General features: G+C 46.0%; 7 protein-coding genes across 7 annotated transcripts; 3 read left to right on the top strand and 4 right to left on the bottom strand.

Annotated features, from left to right (window-relative positions):
- Positions 1–455: 455 nt before the first annotated feature.
- Positions 456–2,552, top strand: Triagg1_10611 (uncharacterized protein; the record flags this gene model as incomplete). Its single annotated transcript, XM_062894702.1, has 4 exons — positions 456–1,091; positions 1,145–1,213; positions 1,515–1,903; positions 1,985–2,552. The coding sequence occupies 4 exons, from the start codon at positions 456–458 to the stop codon at positions 2,550–2,552; spliced, it is 1,662 nt and encodes a 553-aa protein (XP_062750417.1).
- Positions 2,553–2,831: 279 nt separating this feature from the next.
- Triagg1_10610 (uncharacterized protein) lies at positions 2,832–4,306 on the bottom strand (the record flags this gene model as incomplete). Its single annotated transcript, XM_062894701.1, has 2 exons — positions 2,832–2,975; positions 3,050–4,306. 2 exons carry the CDS (start codon positions 4,304–4,306, stop codon positions 2,832–2,834), a joined length of 1,401 nt encoding a protein of 466 aa, XP_062750416.1.
- A 1,640-nt stretch (positions 4,307–5,946) lies between these two features.
- Triagg1_10609 (uncharacterized protein) lies at positions 5,947–6,889 on the bottom strand (the record flags this gene model as incomplete). The annotated part of the gene is made up of 2 exons (XM_062894700.1): positions 5,947–6,809; positions 6,868–6,889. The coding sequence occupies 2 exons, from the start codon at positions 6,887–6,889 to the stop codon at positions 5,947–5,949; spliced, it is 885 nt and encodes a 294-aa protein (XP_062750415.1).
- Positions 6,890–7,574: 685 nt separating this feature from the next.
- Positions 7,575–8,672, top strand: Triagg1_10608 (uncharacterized protein; the record flags this gene model as incomplete). The annotated part of the gene is made up of 2 exons (XM_062894699.1): positions 7,575–8,485; positions 8,549–8,672. The coding sequence occupies 2 exons, from the start codon at positions 7,575–7,577 to the stop codon at positions 8,670–8,672; spliced, it is 1,035 nt and encodes a 344-aa protein (XP_062750414.1).
- A 4,748-nt stretch (positions 8,673–13,420) lies between these two features.
- On the bottom strand, positions 13,421–14,022 carry Triagg1_10607 (uncharacterized protein; the record flags this gene model as incomplete). Its single annotated transcript, XM_062894698.1, has 2 exons — positions 13,421–13,533; positions 13,845–14,022. The coding sequence occupies 2 exons, from the start codon at positions 14,020–14,022 to the stop codon at positions 13,421–13,423; spliced, it is 291 nt and encodes a 96-aa protein (XP_062750413.1).
- Positions 14,023–15,685: 1,663 nt separating this feature from the next.
- On the top strand, positions 15,686–17,169 carry Triagg1_10606 (uncharacterized protein; the record flags this gene model as incomplete). Its single annotated transcript, XM_062894696.1, has 5 exons — positions 15,686–15,776; positions 15,869–16,054; positions 16,130–16,536; positions 16,618–16,827; positions 17,080–17,169. The coding sequence occupies 5 exons, from the start codon at positions 15,686–15,688 to the stop codon at positions 17,167–17,169; spliced, it is 984 nt and encodes a 327-aa protein (XP_062750412.1).
- Positions 17,170–17,807: 638 nt separating this feature from the next.
- On the bottom strand, positions 17,808–19,316 carry Triagg1_10605 (CAZyme family GH28; the record flags this gene model as incomplete). Its single annotated transcript, XM_062894695.1, has 1 exon — positions 17,808–19,316. The coding sequence occupies one exon, from the start codon at positions 19,314–19,316 to the stop codon at positions 17,808–17,810; it is 1,509 nt and encodes a 502-aa protein (XP_062750411.1).
- Positions 19,317–19,919: the final 603 nt, after the last annotated feature.

Below are 19,919 nucleotides of genomic sequence, written 5' to 3'. Positions count from 1 at the left end.
AGCTTTATGCGGAAGCATTTTGAGAGCTGATAGTTGGCCGCACGCGTTAAGAATCATTGGATAGTGGCCGAATTTGTAAGCCGGTTTACTAGTCACTGTTGTTTGTGCTCTTGCCTTGACCTCCTATTTTGACCAAACTAATCGGTAAGTATTCTTGATCCACTTACGTTGACTTGGGCAAGACGGAGTACTTTACCGCAAACCCTTACTCATACACCCCCCCCACACCCCCCTGGTGAAATCTAGGCACATTGGAAAACAGCTTCGCTCTAAACTCATATACAGTTGTCTACATTGGAGTACAGCCAGCGAGATAGATATCGCAATATGGTTGGTGTTGCGGGACGTAGTAAGGCTTGTACCACTTGCAAGGCGCGACATGTGAGGTGCGGTATGTCAAACGCTTGCGCTCTTTGACCCTTGCAGCCATTTTGGGTGTGGACTGACGCAATCCAATGTCTGTGGTAGATGCGCGGCATCCAACCTGTGGCCGTTGCGAAAAGGGCGGTTTTCAGTGCCAGGGCTATCGCCGCCCCCTTCGATTCATTAATTCCACAGGGCAAAGCGCTAAGAATAATCTATTGCCGCGGAAAGGCGGCATTATTCGTGGCCCCTCGACACCAGAGGACATGAAAGGCCAAGCTGACAACCACAACGTCGGGAATACAACCTTCTCCCGACCGACGATTGACAATTCATGTTCCTTGGACACGTCGCCCCTGGGGCGATCTTTGCAATCTTGCTTACGTATTTGGCCGTCTAATGACATTGTCTTTACCACTTCATACGCATATGTAGACATTACGACCACTGCGGTAGGTGACAATACTGGCACTCACCTTAGCTCCAGTGCCCCTTTCATCGGTAGTCGTGTATGGGCCCAGCTTCATGGAGATGCCGCCAAACACGTCCAAATCTTCTTATACAACCTTCTCGTTGCGCAAGGCATGGGCTTGGGAGTGTTGGAGAGTCGCCAATGGAACCGTGGCAGCATGCAGCCGTCAGCGCTTGAACTCTCTGTTGAAGCTGCTGCGTGGGCTCTTCATGGGCGCCTCACAAAGCACACAGTCAATGTGCAGCAGGCCATCACGGTATACCAATTGGCGCTACGTCAACTCAGGACTCAGCTCTCTTGTACTGATAGCAATTCAATCCCATCACCCATTCTCATGTAACAATATTGACAGTTGTCATGAATATGGCGCTTTTTGAGGTGAGTCGTTTATGTGCTGCAGAATCACACTGAACTGCTGTTTCTTTCATGAATTGCTAACAATGTATCATAAACAAAAAGTGGATCATGATCTCAACCAGCAACGGGTGGAAAGAACATGTTCGCAGTTTGGCTGCATGGGTAGAAAAGTGCGGCCCCGAACCCTTTCGGCAGGAAGATATGAGACTGGCATTTGAGAGAGCTAGGGCACGTATTGCAAGTTCCCTTTTCTAGCTCTCGTTCAAAAAAATTGAAGCATCATACCGACTTCTTGTTTTGTAGCTAACATGGAGCCTCTTAGATGCTTCTCCACATGGATGAAGCCCGGAGAACCTATCTCGAAGAACCTTGCTGGCAAAACATCCCCTGGAGTGAGTATCCGGATCAAAAATCGTTTGCAAATCGCTTCATCGATGTCGTTTGTTGTATCCCAGGTATCTTGGAGGATGAAAAGCGACGCATTAAGATGCAGCAAGAATATATGTCAACCGGTACAACCTGGTCACACGACCTTTACGAATCCCTGAGGCAACGAGTCATCCTCCTATATCTTAAGCTTCTAAGCATACGCTGGGAGTGGGAGTTGCAGCATCCTTCCTGCTGTTTCGAGATCTTCCAAGAATCCAGGACAAAGGCAGGAGGTGTGCTATCTGTCAATGAAGCAACGGGCCAGCCTATCTTCAATTCGGTGTTATTCTTCACGGACTTCCGATAGGCCGTAGAGATTAAATTCTATCACTCTTGTCTACTAATTTTGCATGATATTGCAAGCGGCTTAGGCATCATGGACGAGCTCAAGGAGCACCAAGCATCACTCTCGTCCTTCTCGTACAAGACAAATTCACCGCTGACATTTCCGCACGAAACTGAACCAGATCGTAACGCCGTACGTGATATCTGCCGTAGCGTGGAGTTCCTTCTGCAACCGACACATGGGCCAGCCGGCGGCTATGTTCTCATGTTCCCATTGCGCGTCGCACAGATATACCACGATATTCGGTTACCATCACGAGATTACAGCAAGGAAAAATGGAATGATGTAAATACATCCATGTCAAATGACTACAGCAATGAGTCGGATGTTCACATTGTAGAGACTCAACCTGGAATGGGCGTTGATCAATCTGTTGTGGACCATGGAGGTTTTTCCGGCCGCGGGGATCAAAATGAGAGGGTGAGAATGGACAGGCCACGAAAAGAAAATACTGTATTAGAAGCGGAAAACAGCACATCAACCAAGTTCGGACAATGTGCTATCATTTCGGAATGGATTCAGAAGGTTATGCGATACATCAGCGACGTACATGGGTTTATTATATCGAAAAGCTATACTTCTTAGATAATAAGATTTGGACAATGCAGAAAAGGGTTTGAGATATATATTATATCCCAGCAGCTAATCCAACACTTTATTTATGACTTGGGTGCGTATCGAGCATAGAAATATATATAAAGAAATGGAAATGGTATAGTGTTATAGTCTGGCGAAATGAGAGTAGCTATGGGTCACCGTGATCATCCCTTATTTAGGTAGATGAATCGAACAATACCACGAGACTCAAGAGGAAGGCGCGGGGATATCATACTGCTAGACACTTGAAATTGAGCAGGCGCTATTTCAAGGACTCCAGGGAGATTGTGCCCGGTTTCCAGTCAGTAGTGCACCACCCTTCTCGGTGACCAAGATGGGATCTTCCAGTCTTATACCGAAGCCCACTTTCTTTCCCAGCAGGGCTGCCTCCTCTGTAGTGACATAGATACCCTAATCGCATTAGTTGTCAGCAAATTTAGCAATAGAACATATGTTGCAGTGTTGTCTCAATGTGCAGATCGTACCGGCTCGTTTGTGGCTACTTCAGCCAGTTTCAACCTCTCGTCATTAGCACCATTTAGATATGGCGGCTCATGTCCTTCCAAGCCGAGTCCGTGTCCCAATCGGTGGGTGTAGTATTGGCCGTACCCAGCACTTTTTATGACGTCGCGAGAGGCCCTGTCGATTGCCGAGCACGCTTCATCTGCATACATGCGTGATAAACCAGCTGACTGCGCGTCCCACACTATTTGCCAAACGGCCATGAGGTCGTCACTAACGGTGGCTCCAGTTGGTAGGATTGTGCGTGTTACGTCACTGCAATATCCATGAAGTTCCGACCCAATGTCAATAAGAACAAATTCCCCGTTCTGCAGTGTTCGGCCGGTCTCACCGCCATGGGGTAGAGCAGCCTGATCGCCAAACAGCACCAGCACCCAAAATCCATGACCCACACCAGCACGCGTGAATAATGCCTGGGAGGCGTCGATGACTTCTTCTTGAGTCATACCAATATGGATACACTTTTGCAGGGACTGAACCAGTGCAAGCGTGAAAGAGTTGATCCCTTTCAGCAGAGCGATTTCGTCCACAGACTTGATGGAACGGAGAGACTGGATGGTTTCTGACATGGGCACAACTTCGACTCCTGCCTTTTGTAGACCGGCTGCAATCATAAAACGCGTATGCTCATCAATCATCACTTTCTTGTAGCCTGTGTCTCGAGCGAGTGCTTCATATGGCGACTCTTCTTCGATCCAAGTGATTGTCGTTTTGTTGTCGAACACCATGTCGAGCTTTGCAATGCGACCAGCTTCAAACTTCGGTACAAGTGTTGTAAATTGGCCATCTTTGTCAATGATCATCAGAAATGGGCGCTCTGAGAGGTGAAAGCTTGAAGTAATGTTTGCGTAATAAGACGTGGAAGCTGATGGTTCGGCAATGAACGCATCGACCCCAGCGGCGTCCAATTCGAGCGCTAGAGCCTTCTGACGCTCAAGAAACTCGTTTCTGCGGATCGGTGGAACTGACAGCAGAGAAAGATGCGGCTCGAGGTGATTCCAAGCACAAGCTTCCAACGGCGACGTCAAGCTAGACTTGGAATTGCGAGAAGGGTACGTCACGACTGCCAGAGCTAGCAACACGCAAAACAGTCCGGTCGGCAGCAAAACTTTCCAGAAGATCTTGTTGCTAATTGATGTGGGCGGATATACCCTCCCTTTTACTTCGCCTGCTTTTGGAGCGAGCAGATATCGCTTCTCTCCATCGTTTCCCACTGACATCTTGGCGTGTCCCCTCCGGTTTAACGTGCGAGCGATTTGTGAAGCAAGTAGGGACACCAATTCCAAGTCAGCGGGCGGTGCAAAACAACAGCATTTCCACTAGCCCAAAGGCCCGGTCCGGTTGACACGACAGGGATGTGCAACGCACTGTGTTGAGACATCTGTTGAAGGCCGTCAATTGTATACCAGAGCCCGCAGTTTACTCTCCGAGCATTCAAAGCCATTAGAGAAATTGATTGGCAGCTCTGTCAAGGAATTCGATGCTCCATGGAACATATGTTGGCAATAGCGGAGGGTACCGCCCACTCTTGGCTGGCACTGTGTTATATCCGCAAATAAGTACCTCGGCAACTAGGTATTAGATCGCAACTGTAAGGTGGTTCATTCTTAATGAGAAGCCGGGTGTTGTTCACTCTGGAAATTGAAAATAGGGATGAATTTAGAGATTGCGCAAATAAGCCGTGCCATAATTTGCAAGAGAGTATGTATATCATCAGATGTAAAGAGTATCATCGGAATCCGTACGATTCGAAGCGCGACGGGGGGGGGGGCTGTCAATGCCGACCGGTTTTCCATTAAGAAAAAAAGCAAAGGAAAAGAGAATAGAGAAAAAAAAGAAACAGACATAGAAAGCTAAGACAGGGTGAAACTAGTTGTTGTCTTCCTCCAACTGAAGCGGTATCCTCCTTGCAGATCTGTTGCCCAGGAGCGAGGTAAATTCCGGTCGTGGACAAGCCGAAGGCAGCAGAAATGCCTGCCGTTCCACCATTCCACTTTCTATAAAGAAGAGGGAAACCATAGCGAGTATTTGCCCCCGAAATAGACACGGAGGTCAACCCACTGTACCATGCGTATATCAGGATATGAACCAACCCTATTTTCCCAGTACCGGCGTTGATCTTGCTTGTTTTTCGTAAAAGTCACCGCCTTCATCGTCTTTCTGCAAGGGCCCTGCAATGTCAAAGATCGACTTCCCAGGATGGTCATGAAGTATGTCAATCCAAAGAAATTGCTTTAGCTGATGACGTAGCTTATCCCAGCTCTCTGCTTGGCAGAGCTTCAAGTTGACTTGTATCCAAGGAACAAGCCAAGAATGATCGGTAGGGCTGAATATTGATATGGCTCCCATCACAAGCAACCAGCAAAGAATGTGAGGTGAAGATTGATTTGGAAACTTGAGTGTCAGGAGACATTTTCGATAGCGCTCCGGGAGATAAGCGTGTGGGTATTTAACTCCTTGCCAGTGGAGGAAGACGTGCGATGAGAATGCCAACTGAACCAGTCGAATAGCTTCATTAAAAGAACTCGAATCGAATGTCATACTGAGCAGCCGATACATTGTAGGCGCCATTGTGTTTAATAGGACTTCTTTAGGCAGCCGACGCTTGTGTTCTGCAGCTGAGTTAATTATGGAGCAAAATCTTCTCAATGTATTCCAGCTTTTTCCTAATTCTTCAACAACGTTTAGATGCTCTAAGCTGGAATATGTCTCGTGTTGAGTGGAGCTTGAGTGTTGTGTCAAGAACTCTTTAAAATCTGGATATGGCATCAAAATTTCCGACAATGGTTCAGTGAAGAAGACAGGCTTGGTACCGTAGCTAAGCGCTATTCCCAAATCGCATCTAGAGGCCAGTTATAGATTAGCAAATGAGTTGGAACTTCACTTTGGGGTCCTGCCGCGTCGCGTACTTCAAGAGCTCTATGGAGAGTTTCGGGTGGTAACTGAAAGTGGACAAACCACCTCGAAGATGAACAATTCTTCGGAGGCCATCAATATGCTTATTTGCGGTTTCATAGTCATTAATCATGTGGGCATGACCAGCAAGGGCCAAAACAACAAGGATTGTGGGATCTGATATCTTGGCCTCTTCATGTTTGGCCGCTAACCTCTCACGGAGGAGTTGAAGTGCTCGAGAATGATGCATGATGATAATTTTAGCAGCCCCGGGGCTTTTCTCGTCAGACGTATGCATGAAGTAAGTCTGAGATGCGAAAAGAACGGTATGAAGATATGCGGCGTCTTGCGTCATGAGCTCGAACCACATTCTATCATAGTTGTCTTTTTTATCGAAATTGATGCATTTTTCCAAAGGATAAATAACTTTTTTAGCAATAAAGGAGACTGATTTTGAGCGATAGAAGTGAGTATTAGCAGTGCGCGTTTCGGCCGGTGTAAGGCAAATAGGGGGGTGACAATTACATTTCAAGATGTCCTTGATCAATGATGGCTCCACAGAATCTGCAAACTGTGTGAAAGATAAGTCTGATCCCACCTTTTGGGGGATATGTGAATAACGCATGTTGATCGATAATCCGGTCGACGCATCTTCGCCATTGTAGCCTAAGTCACTTTGAGAAGGCTGGTAGACCTCTCGCTTCACTTTCCGAGTCTTGCCTCGATTCTTCCCAAGCATGACATATCTTCTGATCAGCTTCCGCTTGTCTGTAGCTGTGCTTCCGATCCCATCCGAAATAATGAACGGCATCTCCACTGAATCATTAACTGCTCTGTTAGACAGGTGAGTTCTTTTTTGGGTACGTACAGATGTCAAGTTACGTACCAATGCCATCTACAGGAGCCATCTGAAATATTGGCCTCTCACCATTGAGGTGAGTGTGTTGAGCTAAGCGGAAATTGGCACTTTGGCTGTTTCGCAAAGCGAGCTACGTGGTAAGATGAGAGAGATAGAGTTCATGCTCTAGTGCAATGATCCATCTGCAGATGACTGTTTTCTGATAAAAGGCAAGCGTTGAAAGGGATTTCAGCGTCTGGGCTATTCGAGAAATGTCCTCGAGCGTGTTACGTAGACACAGCAGCCCCAAAGTGTCCACTTCAAGTTAGCCGTCGCCGGCATGTCGGAGGCACCCCCTGATGATATGGAGATGAGACACTATCTGGCCAATCAAATGAGTTCAAATCTAAAAGCCAGAGACCATACCTAATCCAGCAATCAATATCCTGCATTAGTGTCGCCTCATTCGGCCCTCTGTAATTTCGTCTTGGTGCCAATACTTGCAGGCGATTGCTGGACAATAGTGTTAAAAGATGCTGATGAGGTGGCCTTCAAGCATTCTTAACTCCGTCACCATAGAATGATACACACGCTTATTTGTGTATATATAGGTAGTGCGGTCACCAGCGTTCTTCTCCTCGATAGCTCTGCGAAAGCGTTAAATTTATGAAACATTCAGTTAGACTGCCCCCCTCATCGTTGGCATTTATTTTATATTTCCGCGCTGTCAGAGAATATCAATTGTCCAGTTCATCATGACATCTTCCAAAGAGCTGCCGCCCTTCACCTCTCCATTTTTCCCCAACTTATTCATCAAGAATCAATTCTTTACCAAACCTCGGTTTCCTCCGCAAAGCACTAACCTTTCCGACCAAGTTGCCATTGTCACAGGTTCCAATACCGGCTTAGGCTTGGAATGTGCCCGGCAACTACTATCTTACAAGCTTTCACGCCTGATTATCGCTGTCAGATCTTCAGCCAAAGGCGAAGCTGCAGCCTCCAATCTTCGGAAACAATTTCCCAAATCCAGCATTGAGGTATGGCAGCTGGACATGTCTTCCTACGGCTCTGTCCAAGCTTTTGCATCGCGGCTTGATAAGGAATTGTCTCGACTCGACATTGCCATCTTGAATGCGGGGATGGGAAGGGCGGTGTTTGGCATTTCGCAAGATACCGGGCATGAGGAGAATGTACAGGTCAACTATCTGTCCACGATGTTGCTGTCGATTCTCCTCCTTCCTATACTGAAGAAGAAGTCACCGGTGGGGTTTCCTGGGCGACTGACAATCGTGACGTCAATGCTCTCAATCACTGCCAAATTCGCTGCAAAAACCGAGGTTCCTCTTCTTCCCGCATTTGACAGAGCTGATTTGTTCGATCCTCTTGACAATTACCCAACCTCAAAGCTCTTGGGCCAGTTATTTATATGGAAACTCACAGATATGGTATCTGCAGAGGACGTTGTTGTAAATCTTGTCGAACCAGGCTTTGTCAAGGGAACAGAATTGCAACGCGACATCGGTGGCGCAACAAGAATTTTACTTAACCTCTTCAAGTCTATCAGCGCTCGGTCTGTGAAAGTCGGTGCGTCAACGTACATGGATGCGGCTATCGTCAAAGGGAAAGAATCCCATGGCTGTGTCATTATGAACTGGAGCATTGCACCGTAAGTAGAAAATGATGTTTTTTTGCATCAGTAGCTGTTCCTTTTGTTAACATAGCGCTCTAGGTACGCACCTTTCCAATATACTGCCGACGGCGAAGAGATTATGAAGAGATTATGGGAAGAGACTTTGAATGAGTTCAAGTTTATTGATGTGAATAGCATCCTCGGATCTTTGAAGGCGGTTTAATTATTCGTTTGTTTATTTCCTTTACTATAAGCGTCTATCAAGTAGCCTACATGCACATCTTGACCTACGAAATACCATCTACCTGTTTACAAAATAAAATATTTAAAATTGGATTGAGATGCATTTGACTGCAGACAAGGACGTTGTAAACCTTGCAGTCATTGATCTTAGCACTATATTTACATTGTGTTGCTCAAGATTCCACTTTGAACCAATGCAGTCATATCTAAATGCTGGAGCGATTGTCCCTAGTTCGTCTCTTCCTAGTTCTTCAATGTCTATAATGGCCTGCATACACTTTACCAGTGCAATACTGATCCATGTGGCACTGTGAGAGACCACTTGTACCAGCAGATTTAGGATTTTTTGCCTAGTTTCGTAATCCCGACATTGGGTAATTATAATCGTCAAAGGGATAAGCCAAAAATCGAAGATGAATTTCACATTGTCAGATATGATTTCCATGTCATTAACCAGCTTCTCGAGTACTGTGATGATTTCTTGGTATTGCTTGCACTTAGTATCCCAAAACCGGTCGGTGGGATCCACGCAACACTCTAAATATATTAGATCTATCAGTGCCTCGACCTCAATGACTCTCAGTTCCAAGTGTGTACGAATATCCTGGGTTCTCAGCATGCGCTTTAACAAGGGCCTCCACCGACGAATGTGGGCGATATAACGACATTGCTCGCCTTCATACTCGGATATCGGTGTCTCGGGACTCAACGACATTGAGTACCTCTTGGCGCATTGTTCGCTCCCAGTTGATGCAAAGTAATGCCACAGGTAAGTCGTTGGTCAGTAACATAGTTATTTCGTCTGGCTGAATTCGGCCACAGAGGTCTTCCCTACTGTGTGTCCATATATACTGCAGGCACTTAACATAGAGGTGGTAGAAGATATCTTCAAGTCTCGAAGTCCTTTCTTTGTCTTCGTTAAGATTGTCATCGCCAATGTATCTTGTGGGTTTGCGTCGCCTAGTTTCTGCTTTTAGAAGTTCCAAGGCGGATAACAATAACTTGCTTGATGCATCCATATTCCCTTGAAGCACTTATAGGATTACAAACATGAGTGTAGATGTGATCAAGGGCCGAATCGAGTCGTTGGAATTAATAGTAATGGCACGCTGGCGACACAAGTAAATCGCCTTGGTGTAATGTTTCAACGCCTCGTGAGAATGGTAATGATCAATTTTAAGTCTTGATGTATGCTCGCTAAACGTTAGTTCACGTGCTGTCAATATCTTCTTCCCAGTCAGCTGTTCATATGAGAGCTGGGTTGCCTTGGACATTGCTGTAAGGCCAAGAATAGCAGCTCGGACACTTTCTTCTTGCATGAACTCTTGAATCAAATACGTATCAAACCCCAGGCCGCGGCACCACACCTTTATATCACGTAGGATATAATGCCGAAACATGTCGAAGTATCCGACATCCAATGAATTGAGATGGATGGGTGAGAGGCTGCGAGTCAGCAGCGGGATTGGCAGCGCTGTTTCAGTCTGTACAATTCTCATCTGCACGTTTTGGGGCCGCAAAGCTACGAGCGATCGTGGGGACGGCTTGATAGTTTGCCTTGTCTTCACTTTTGGTGGCCCGTAGCCCAGGCACTCGATGCCCGATTTGACACAACGCTCACATTCCGGCTTCTCTTCGTCGTACTCTAGGTGGGCATTTTGATGAATGGACATCAGGGGCGCCTGGAGCCATGCACTTTCTCGAAGCTATTTTAACAGGAACCTACAACAACACTGGGTGCAGGATTATGGAAATCGCATCAAGTTCTAGCTAAGCAGGTGCCAATGTTAAAGCGGTCCATACTTAATAGGCGGGTCAGTGAGGGGTAAGGCTTAACGTACTCTAGAATATCACTGGCGCTTTTTTAACCAAGATCGTTCAATACCAATTGTAATTACACATGTAACATGGCGCTACATAAATCCAGAGTGAATACCACAATAGACAGTCAACATCAATCCCAGTCTCTGCATTCCGATCCCATTCACAGTTAATACTTGGCATGAATAGTGAATCATTTTTACCTCATCCGCACGGGAGCATTCGTATTTAATGTGGGTAATGATGCTTCTCGCAAAGCTAACTTATTCTAGTTTGAAAGAAAACCATCACTTTAACGTTATGTTATTCCCACCTAAAATGATGTAGCGAAGGTTAATGTAACACCGCTTCTCATGGGGATACTAATATCACCTTCGCAGGCGGCGGCACAATGGCATGCCCAGCAGTCGATGGTCACGAGTCTCAGATACACTGTTGCCGTTTGCATCAACAAGTGCTCGGAGGGGGCGGGGCGAATATCCATTCAGCGCTTATTTCTGGGCTGTGAAATGTCGTATACCGCAGGGACGAAATTAGAGACAACCTTTCAGCCATTTTCTGAGGATGATGCCTTTCTTATACTATAACGGTTGCAGTGGCTTTTGTGCGTAGGCTTGTAAATCAGAGAGATGCATTATAATAATGAAACCCTAGCTGGGTGGTAATTTAGACAATGATACGTTTCTGCTGCTATATAATCAGGTTCACATTTTGGAGAATTATGCTGATTAATAACATTCATTTCTAGCTTGGGAAGATAATTTGTTGGTTAATACTCCAACTATGTGACAGCCGGAAAAGAAAATGTGACGATGTATAGACATAGGAAGAAAAGGGGAGAGACACCTGGACTAGGGAGTTATAGAGCTCCTGGGTTGTTTATTATTCAATGTACCATCATCATTCCCGATAAATAGCAACGTTTGACAGCTGTACAAACCTAGTTTATGTCACCTTGAAAATGTTTGAATCGTGGAACTTTAATCTGCAATATAACGCTGCCAGAGTTAAGGATATAAGAAGATGAAAAGATCGGTTGGTTATATATCGTCTTCCTGGTATCTGCTCTCCTAGGCTGGTCTCTATATATGTAGGCACATTACCAATCAACTTGGCCATATGGACGCTGTGGAGTTGACAGGGTGATATTGCCATGGCCAGTCAGCTTACCAGGATCTGAAAGCATCTCATTGTACCAAATTTCTTGATCTAACAAGAACTCTCTGGCCGTTTTATTACCACTGGCATCCAGAGGTTCTTCTCCTCTGCCGATTTGGCCCATCTGCGTACCCGCCAAACGAATATCATGCCAATATCCTCAAGCATTTTCACTAGCTTAATCGCACTGAGAATCCGGCCGCTGAAAAAATCATTTGCAAATCTCGGTTCCTGCGCTGCGGGCCGGCCGATACCGATGCCGAGTGTTCAAAACGTTCCTGATCTCAATAAAGTCTGAAGACAATTGTGTACAACAGTAAAATATGACGAGCATAATAGCAATAGAATAACCCATATATGTATGTACATATTCAGGTTGCGTCACAAATGTATCGCCTATAGCTACTACACGGTTCAATTACGCTACTTCTGTAGCTAAACCTCGACAAAAGCTGAAGTTCTATTTCGTCTTTGTGAGTTGCTCGTCATCATGATTTTATTCTCATCTGTTATCATAGTTGCCATTTTTGCAGAAGTTGAGGCATCGGAAGCACCATGGAACGCTTTGGGCAGCGAAAGGCTGTTCAAAGGCTATCTCAAAGTACTTCAAGATGCACAGCCTGTAAATCTATTGAGGGTTCTCCTCTCATTCCACCCTGCTGATGAGTCTCTGGAGCCTTTCGGCATATAGGCCGGATAACATAGACAACGTATGCGGTCATGGTGAATACAAAGTCATCCCTTTGTGGTGTAAGCATCTGACATACTGCGCTTTGTGGTAAATATAACGGCCCGGTGTGGGCGTGGTCCGATAGTTTCTACAATTACATAAAGAAGCTTCACTCAGACGAGATTACCGGCAAGCCTATAGATACCACAAAGTTCCCCCTGCTCTAGGATTTGTCGTCGAGTTCTCATCATAGCATGAAAACAGGTCAAGAGGGAACTTTGGCTACCTTCGCTTGCAGCAGAAAGCATCATATGTCTATCCATAATATGTTATTCATAAATGTTCATTCAAACGGCCTTTATTCAAGATAAGCTAGCTGACGAACTATCCACCTGTTCAAAGTCATGTAATGCCCATGAAAGGGTGTAAGCTTTATGGGGATGTTACTGACCACGGCGCAGATAACACCGGTTAAACAGAGAGAGACGAATGTAGCTATTAATGCAGCCATTAAAGAGGGCGATTGGTATGGCATGAACTCGATTTCATCAATTACCTCAAATACACTCGGTCGCTACTTGAAGAATCGGCAACGCTTTAGAGCAAGATAAACCAAGTAACTGGGGGTGCCTCTGCGGCATTCTTCTAGATCAATGATCTGACCAATATCGAAGCAGCTCAGTCCGGAAAATCACAAGAATATCTAGGGATCACGCACTATGGCATTGTGAATATCAACGAAGCCAATCGTTATCCATGGACAGAATCAGGCAGCCAAGAGTTCCTTCGTGACCGTAGCACATGGGAGATCTCGCAGGTTTTAGAACCACCGGGGGCATCTGAGCCAACTACTAGAATATAAAGACGAATCCGCAGTAGTTTTACTGTGATGTGGCGGATGACGCACTGGGAAGTGGCCAGGCCATTGACCTGATCGAAGGCAACCTCGGCCAAGCCTAACCTGTAAGTATAAGCTTGCTCGGATATAAAGCTAAGGTACCTAGGTATGGCTAATAAAAGTGATAAGCGGAATTCTCAGGCACAAAAGCGCAGTACATCGACGGGCAAAAGTTAATTTTCTACCAGAACACGAAGGTACCCAACTCAGCACGCACAGCAAACAGGTCGGCGACATCAATGTGAGCAAGAGACTGGGTCTGGCGCGCAAAGCTCAGTTTATAATCGTGTGCATCTACAATGGGTCACCCAGCAACAATAACATTCACATCCACAAGCGGTACCTTGCAAGCTGGGTCGCTACCCTTGCTAGAATAATACTCATTCCAGTAATAACAATATATATTTACAGTAACAGTTGTACTATTCTTTACTATTGCCACTGTTACTTTCTGTGAGGTATTCTTTTCAGTCTATAACATAGAAAAGCAGCGCGCTACTGGTCTAGTTGTTACATAACTCGGAAACTTTCGCCCAACGGTCCCCAAAACTCCTTTTAGATCAAGTACGAAGCCACCGCCGCGATGGTGAGAACGCCTGCCATACCTACGGCGACGTTTCTATTGCCAGCAGAGACAGGCACAATACCGGTTACAGTAGCAGTGCTGGTGCCCGTGGGTGTAACAGCGCTAGAGCTCATACCAGATTGGCTAGAGATGATAGTGAATGAAGCACCAGAGCACGAAGGTGTCGTTACTGCAGAGCGCGTAACGATGTCGTTCATTGATGAAGGTGTTGGACAGGCGCTGCAGGTAATTGTAGACTCGGTCGCTGCCTCAGTGACATAGAGAGCTGTAGAATAACTATATATGAGTATAAAGTTTCGGCAGATCTTTTATCCCATAGGACTATTGACTTACCAGACAAACCGGCCACGATATAGAAGACCTTCATAGTATCAGAGAGGCGACTGAAATAACAACTTGGTTCGCTGTCAGTGAATCACAGAGTAACAAACTCGGGATCTGGATAAATAGTCTCCCAAAGAAAAGGAATTGGGGGAGGCAAAGTTTACAAAGGTAAGAAAGGGGGTCATAATGGACTAGCTGTCCAAACACTGACTTAAATATCAAGGGGTTCGTTTCCTTTGCCCAACCTGCATAACGGCAAACAAAACCAGCCGAACAGGGCCGCCAAGCGGCTGATACATCCTTGCCAAGATTCATCTCGTCCTCCTCCCTAAGAAGGAAAACTAGTCTATGTAAGAGTATCATCATCGGCACAGTCCATGACCAAAAAGGGTTTGGTACGCGGACACCAGGGGAGTAACAGATTTCAGACATCATCCAGATATTGCACTTTTCTCAATCTATCTCTGGATCTTTTAGACTATGCAGCATATTTTTCTACAGGCGATTGCCCGGTGTTACACCAGCCTCCTAAGATACTACATGCTATGTGTAAGGGGCATATGTATGCGTGCTGTTTCTTTATCACCGTGGTCGCTCTCTAAGATGCTTGACATCAGTTGTTAGGATTTACGTGGGTAAAAGTCGATTACAAGAAGTCTATCTCATACCAAGTAGCGCTGGTATTCCTTGCTTCGCGGTGCGGGATGGACGCTAGTCTCACAAATAGAGGCAATCGGGTTGTAATTACTCCGTGCAAGCGTCGTAAACACCACCCACACATGTACACACGATGCGGACTTGCGGTCATCACCAGTGCGAGTCTGACCGCCAGCCGTCGCTGGCCCTTCTTAGAGCGGAAGCGCAGCCATCCGAGACATGTGGAGACGGCAGAGATGAACCAAAGGGCAAATCGTCTCTTTTTATTGCTAATCGCCACACAAGGATCTCCTATGGCGGCAATCCGATCGCCTGGGCATCGTTACTAGTGCCTCGGGACAGCGCACATCCGCTCATTAGTACAACCTAAGGTCTTAATAATTTTGTACGGCTGGGCACCTCAACTCTCGTGGCCCGCTGTTGTTGGGGCGCTCGTCGGTGATGTCATTCCCGCGCACGCGTTCATAGAGCTGCAAGAGGCCAAACATCGACAACCCCAGCATCCAGGACGTATTGGTTATATGGGTAAGATTACACTTTTCCAGTTCTCGATGACCGTAGTACCAACAACGCTGCATGTTCGGGACGGGGCTGAAAAAGGGGTGTAACGAAAAGCAAATTGCCCCATCTCCCTTACATTGACCCATAACAACGCCGAAGCCACCTTGCTTGCCACTACTATCAGTAATGCCTTGATGCTGTGCCCAGTAGTCTTTATTATGTTATAAATGGTGGTTGCATTGGTTCCTCAATCTATTTAAGCCATCCTCTTCTAGCCATCACATCTGTCTACTTTCACCACAAGCTTTTTTCACCATCAAACCAGCTCCGCGTATCAACACCTCTTCTGGCTGGCCTCACATTGTTTGACTTACCACCATGTTCTTCCTTCAAGCTGCTATTGCTCTCTTTTCTGTCGGCTTCGTCGCCGCGGCTCCAGCTGTTGAAAAGCGTGCGGCTATTACTGACGGTAATTAGCTCCTCCGTCCTCCGTCTAATAGATTGGGGACAGAAAAAATGGCCGTGCCATCCGTGACACTTTGACTAATAGCGTTTCATTAGTTGATATACTCAACTATGCCCTGACGCTGGAGCATCTCGAAGATACCTTCTACCGTCAAGGCCTCGCCAACTTCACGCAGGATGACTTCGCCAAAGCTGGCTACGATGCCACCTTCTATGGCAATGTCCAGAAGCTTTCTATAGACGAGGGTACTCACGTCTCCTTCCTAACCTCCGCTTTGAAGGGTATGTCAGAACCAGTCCTTCGTTCTTGTTAAAGATCAAGAAGCTTTGGGAGCAAGACTGATTGAATTCTCTCAGCTGCCGGCGCTACTCCTGTCAGCGCGTGCTCGTACAGCTTTGGCGTGACCGATGTAGCCAGCTTCCTAGCTACGGCATCCATTCTCGAGGGTGTTGGTGTCTCTGCTTATCTTGGTGCGGCTGCTGATATTATGAGCAAGACCTATCTCACTGCAGCGGGTTCTATTCTAACTGTTGAGGCCCGTCACTCCTCCTACCTACGTGCTAATCTCAAGGAAGCCCCATTTCCCCAACCATTTGACGCCCCCTTGACCTTGGACGAGGTATACTCGTTAGCCTCTGGGTTTATCAAGTCCTGCCCTTCGAGCAATCCGAGCCTGCCCATAAAATCCTTCCCTAAACTACAACTCGCTCCTGCGACTGCCGTACCCGTCGCCCCCGGCACAACGGTTACACTTCTTACTCCAGTACGTCTTTAATCAATGAACAGCTCTGGTACCACAGTTGTTCCTGACACTTATTATTGAAACGAATACTTATTTTCATAGGGCTACACCCTGAAGGCCGATAAAGGCGCCCAAATCTACGCTGCCTTTATTGCTGTCACTGGTCCAACCTTTGTTCCCGCCAGACATGTCAATGGCGGCTTCTCTGTGACTCTTCCCAAAGGGTTCGCTGGCCAAACCTATGTTGTCTTGACTACTTGTAATGAGAGCGTCTCTGATGACACCATTGCTGCTGGTCCTGCTATTCTGGAGGTATGCCTATCTCATGTCCAGTTGTGTGTATTGAACTTGTACTAACAGCGATAAGACTTCAAACTGAATTCGGTGGTGACTTTATATCACATAACGAAGTTTATTTATTCAGCTTATTATAAAATTAACGCGTGTTTTCCTTGGCTACTTGGACACTTTGGAATAAGATTGAGAACTCATTTTACTATGAATAATAATAAATAAATTTTCTTACGTATAGTTTGCAAAACATATAAAAACAAACGCAAACAGGCCGAGCTAGCGAAGGTTTATAACCTGATTGTCGTCAGCGGCATTGACATTAACTCAGTCGTGTCCCATGTCAACCCGTTTTTCAGCTAAGTTGCTAGCTAAGTTGCTATAGTCCCGGATTCAGAGTCCATATGGGAAAGCCTTCTAGCAGCGGCTTGACTCTAGCCGATGATGCTTCTCTAGGGCAGTGCAGCCATTCCCAGTCATGCAACATTCCCTTCTCTCACACTTCTACACGCAAAACATAGTTGACTAAACTAAAGGCGGAATTATAATAACAATGGTCTTTGTGCGAAGGATGTTGGCAATATGGTGCCCCACAGATCTCCCAGCAAAAAATAACCCCCCCCACAGGTGTCTCACAGGATTTGCTGTGCATTGCGCCATATATGAGACATACATGCTCTTGGTTGTCTTATTGCGAGTGACATTTATGTCAAGGAAGCAGCGAGAGGATTCTGCCGTGACTTTGATCTCCTATGACTTAGCTACGGATAACTCGTTATTATTTCAGTGGCTGAAAGAGTTTCAAGGTGCTATTCCTTTTACGATAACTACCAGTCACAAGCTAAGCCTCCTTATATATGCCCAAAATCACCCTCGAATGAACTTTTATTAAGAAAGAATATTGTGATATTGTCTAATGAATACAACTCACTGGATAGAGTCATCGGTTGTAGATAATTGCCGTGAGTTGAAAACCATTACAACTGCCACGCCAGGGAGCGTTATGAGACTATAGCATCGGAACTACTCCACGTCAGATTGTTGACGTGTCCACCAACAAACATTGGTAAAGTATCCGCAGTTTGGTACCAGGTAGGCTTTGCCATACCATCCCAGATCTCCCTACCATTAACGGTTAGACCTTGAAAGTCGACGAATTCTATGCTCCGCTCATCGCTATATCCTGCGATAATTGACATGACCTCCCCTGTCCCATTATAAGTGACATCCTTAATCTTGAGGTTCTGGATACCCCGTCCTGGTGCTGTGTTGTACTTCGGGTTAAAGAACACTTTGAAGTTGAATAACATGCCAATACGAAAGTTCTCAATACGAACATTGTCAATCGTAACATCTTTGATGAGGTTCTCGTCTCCGCAATTAATGGCTATGCACCCCATATAGTCAACTTGCGGCTCCCGGTGATCCAATATATCGATATTGGATATAGTGACTCCTTCCATAATCTCAGGATCCACTGCGTTTCCATGGATTCCTATATGGATTGGATGGGCAACATCTGCCCAAAGAGCCGAATCCCGGACCGTGATATTCTTGGAATCACCAATATAGCCCCAGCGATGCTGATACAATGCTATACAGTCGTCTGAATTCCTCATAAAGAGCTTTTCAAGGATAATATTGGTGCTGCAAAAGACATCGATGCCATCACCCCATTGAACTCCGCTAATAGATCGAAACTCGCTGACAATGACATTATCGGCCATACCAAGCGTAAGAGAATAGTGTGTTGGATTGAGAATTGTTACTCCTTTAATTTGGATATTCGTGGAGGATTCGACCGTGATTGACCCGCTTTGGTAGATGACTCCTCGTCCGAGAATCACAGCATCGGAGGAATTTTGGAAAAGAAAATCACCCTTTACCACTGCACCTGGGGCCAGGTAAACAGTTTCCCCTGACAAAACCTTGACTGTCTCGTTGAGTACATGGTATCCAGCTTCATATCGACGGATGGATTCAGGGCTGTGTGTTGAAGGTTTGATGCTGTCGATTGCGCCAAGGAACAAATGAAGGACATTGAAGACGTCTCCATTGACTTCTACAACAATGTCTCTTGGTTCAAACAAAGCAAGATCAATCCGTTGGCCATTAATAATGGCATCAATTCCATAGGATAGCGGACGTATTCTAACAGTGTCGATGGATGAGAAGATGTTGGGATCCGGAAATATGGACAACGTCACACTTTTACCAAAATCGAAGAGGCCAACTGAAGTGTGATGAATATTCGCGTGCCCAGTGGTGGAGTTGATTTCCTGGACTGGAGTGTCGAATAATTCCACTTCTTGCCACACGGAGTGGTGTGTAGACCGGACTTTGACCTGAAAAGTCTTTGATCGCGTGACGTTGCTGGGAATTTTGAAGACTTCAAGAGTATTCTGATCTGATTCTCTAATTGCGTGTGCTGTAATGATCGTAGATGCAAAGCCACTACTGCAAAACCATTGGAGGGGTAGAGCCCACTGGACAGCACTGGAGAATCTCATATTCGTGGAAGTATCATTCGTTGGTTTGCATGCTGTAGCCACATTACGAAGCTCTTTTCTCTCCGGTGTATTATGTTTGTTTTATGCTGTTGTCCTCCACTACTAAGGCCCGCGATTTGTTCCGCTGTTGGCGATGCTAACTGTATTTCCCTTCACAGCTGCACCACCTTTTTGTCATAATATACCCCAGACACCAGGGTAATTACACACTCTAGCGAGCCTCGGAATAGGCTCCGGCCCGCTCCCCGACCACTGCCAAGATTTGTAGTGTCATCGCGCTGGGTTACGCTGTTGTTCGAATCCGGAAATTCATTGTGCAAAGGTTCCCCACATACTACCTCTGAGAACTACAGAATCGGTGAGGTAACGTAATTGAACTGTATGTAAACTGGGGCTTGTCATTAGAAACAAATACTGAAGCCCTCAATTTTGTAATGCCAGTGAATCGTGACTGAGGTACCTAATCATATCTCTAACCATCCGTAACCCTTGGGGTCAGCCCGTCTCTTCCCACAGAACATCATCGTCAGTTAGCTCGTAATAACGTACGATGCACAAAATGCAATTAAAAACCATCTACCTCTTACCATTCACAAGATCATC

The sequence above is a fragment of the Trichoderma aggressivum genome, assembly GCF_033847375.1.
Source record: "Trichoderma aggressivum f. europaeum strain CBS 100526 chromosome Unknown scaffold_078, whole genome shotgun sequence".
Lineage (NCBI taxonomy): Eukaryota > Fungi > Ascomycota > Sordariomycetes > Hypocreales > Hypocreaceae > Trichoderma > Trichoderma aggressivum.
The sequence above is the reverse complement of the archived record's forward strand: the minus strand, read 5'-3'. Positions and strand labels throughout refer to the sequence as shown.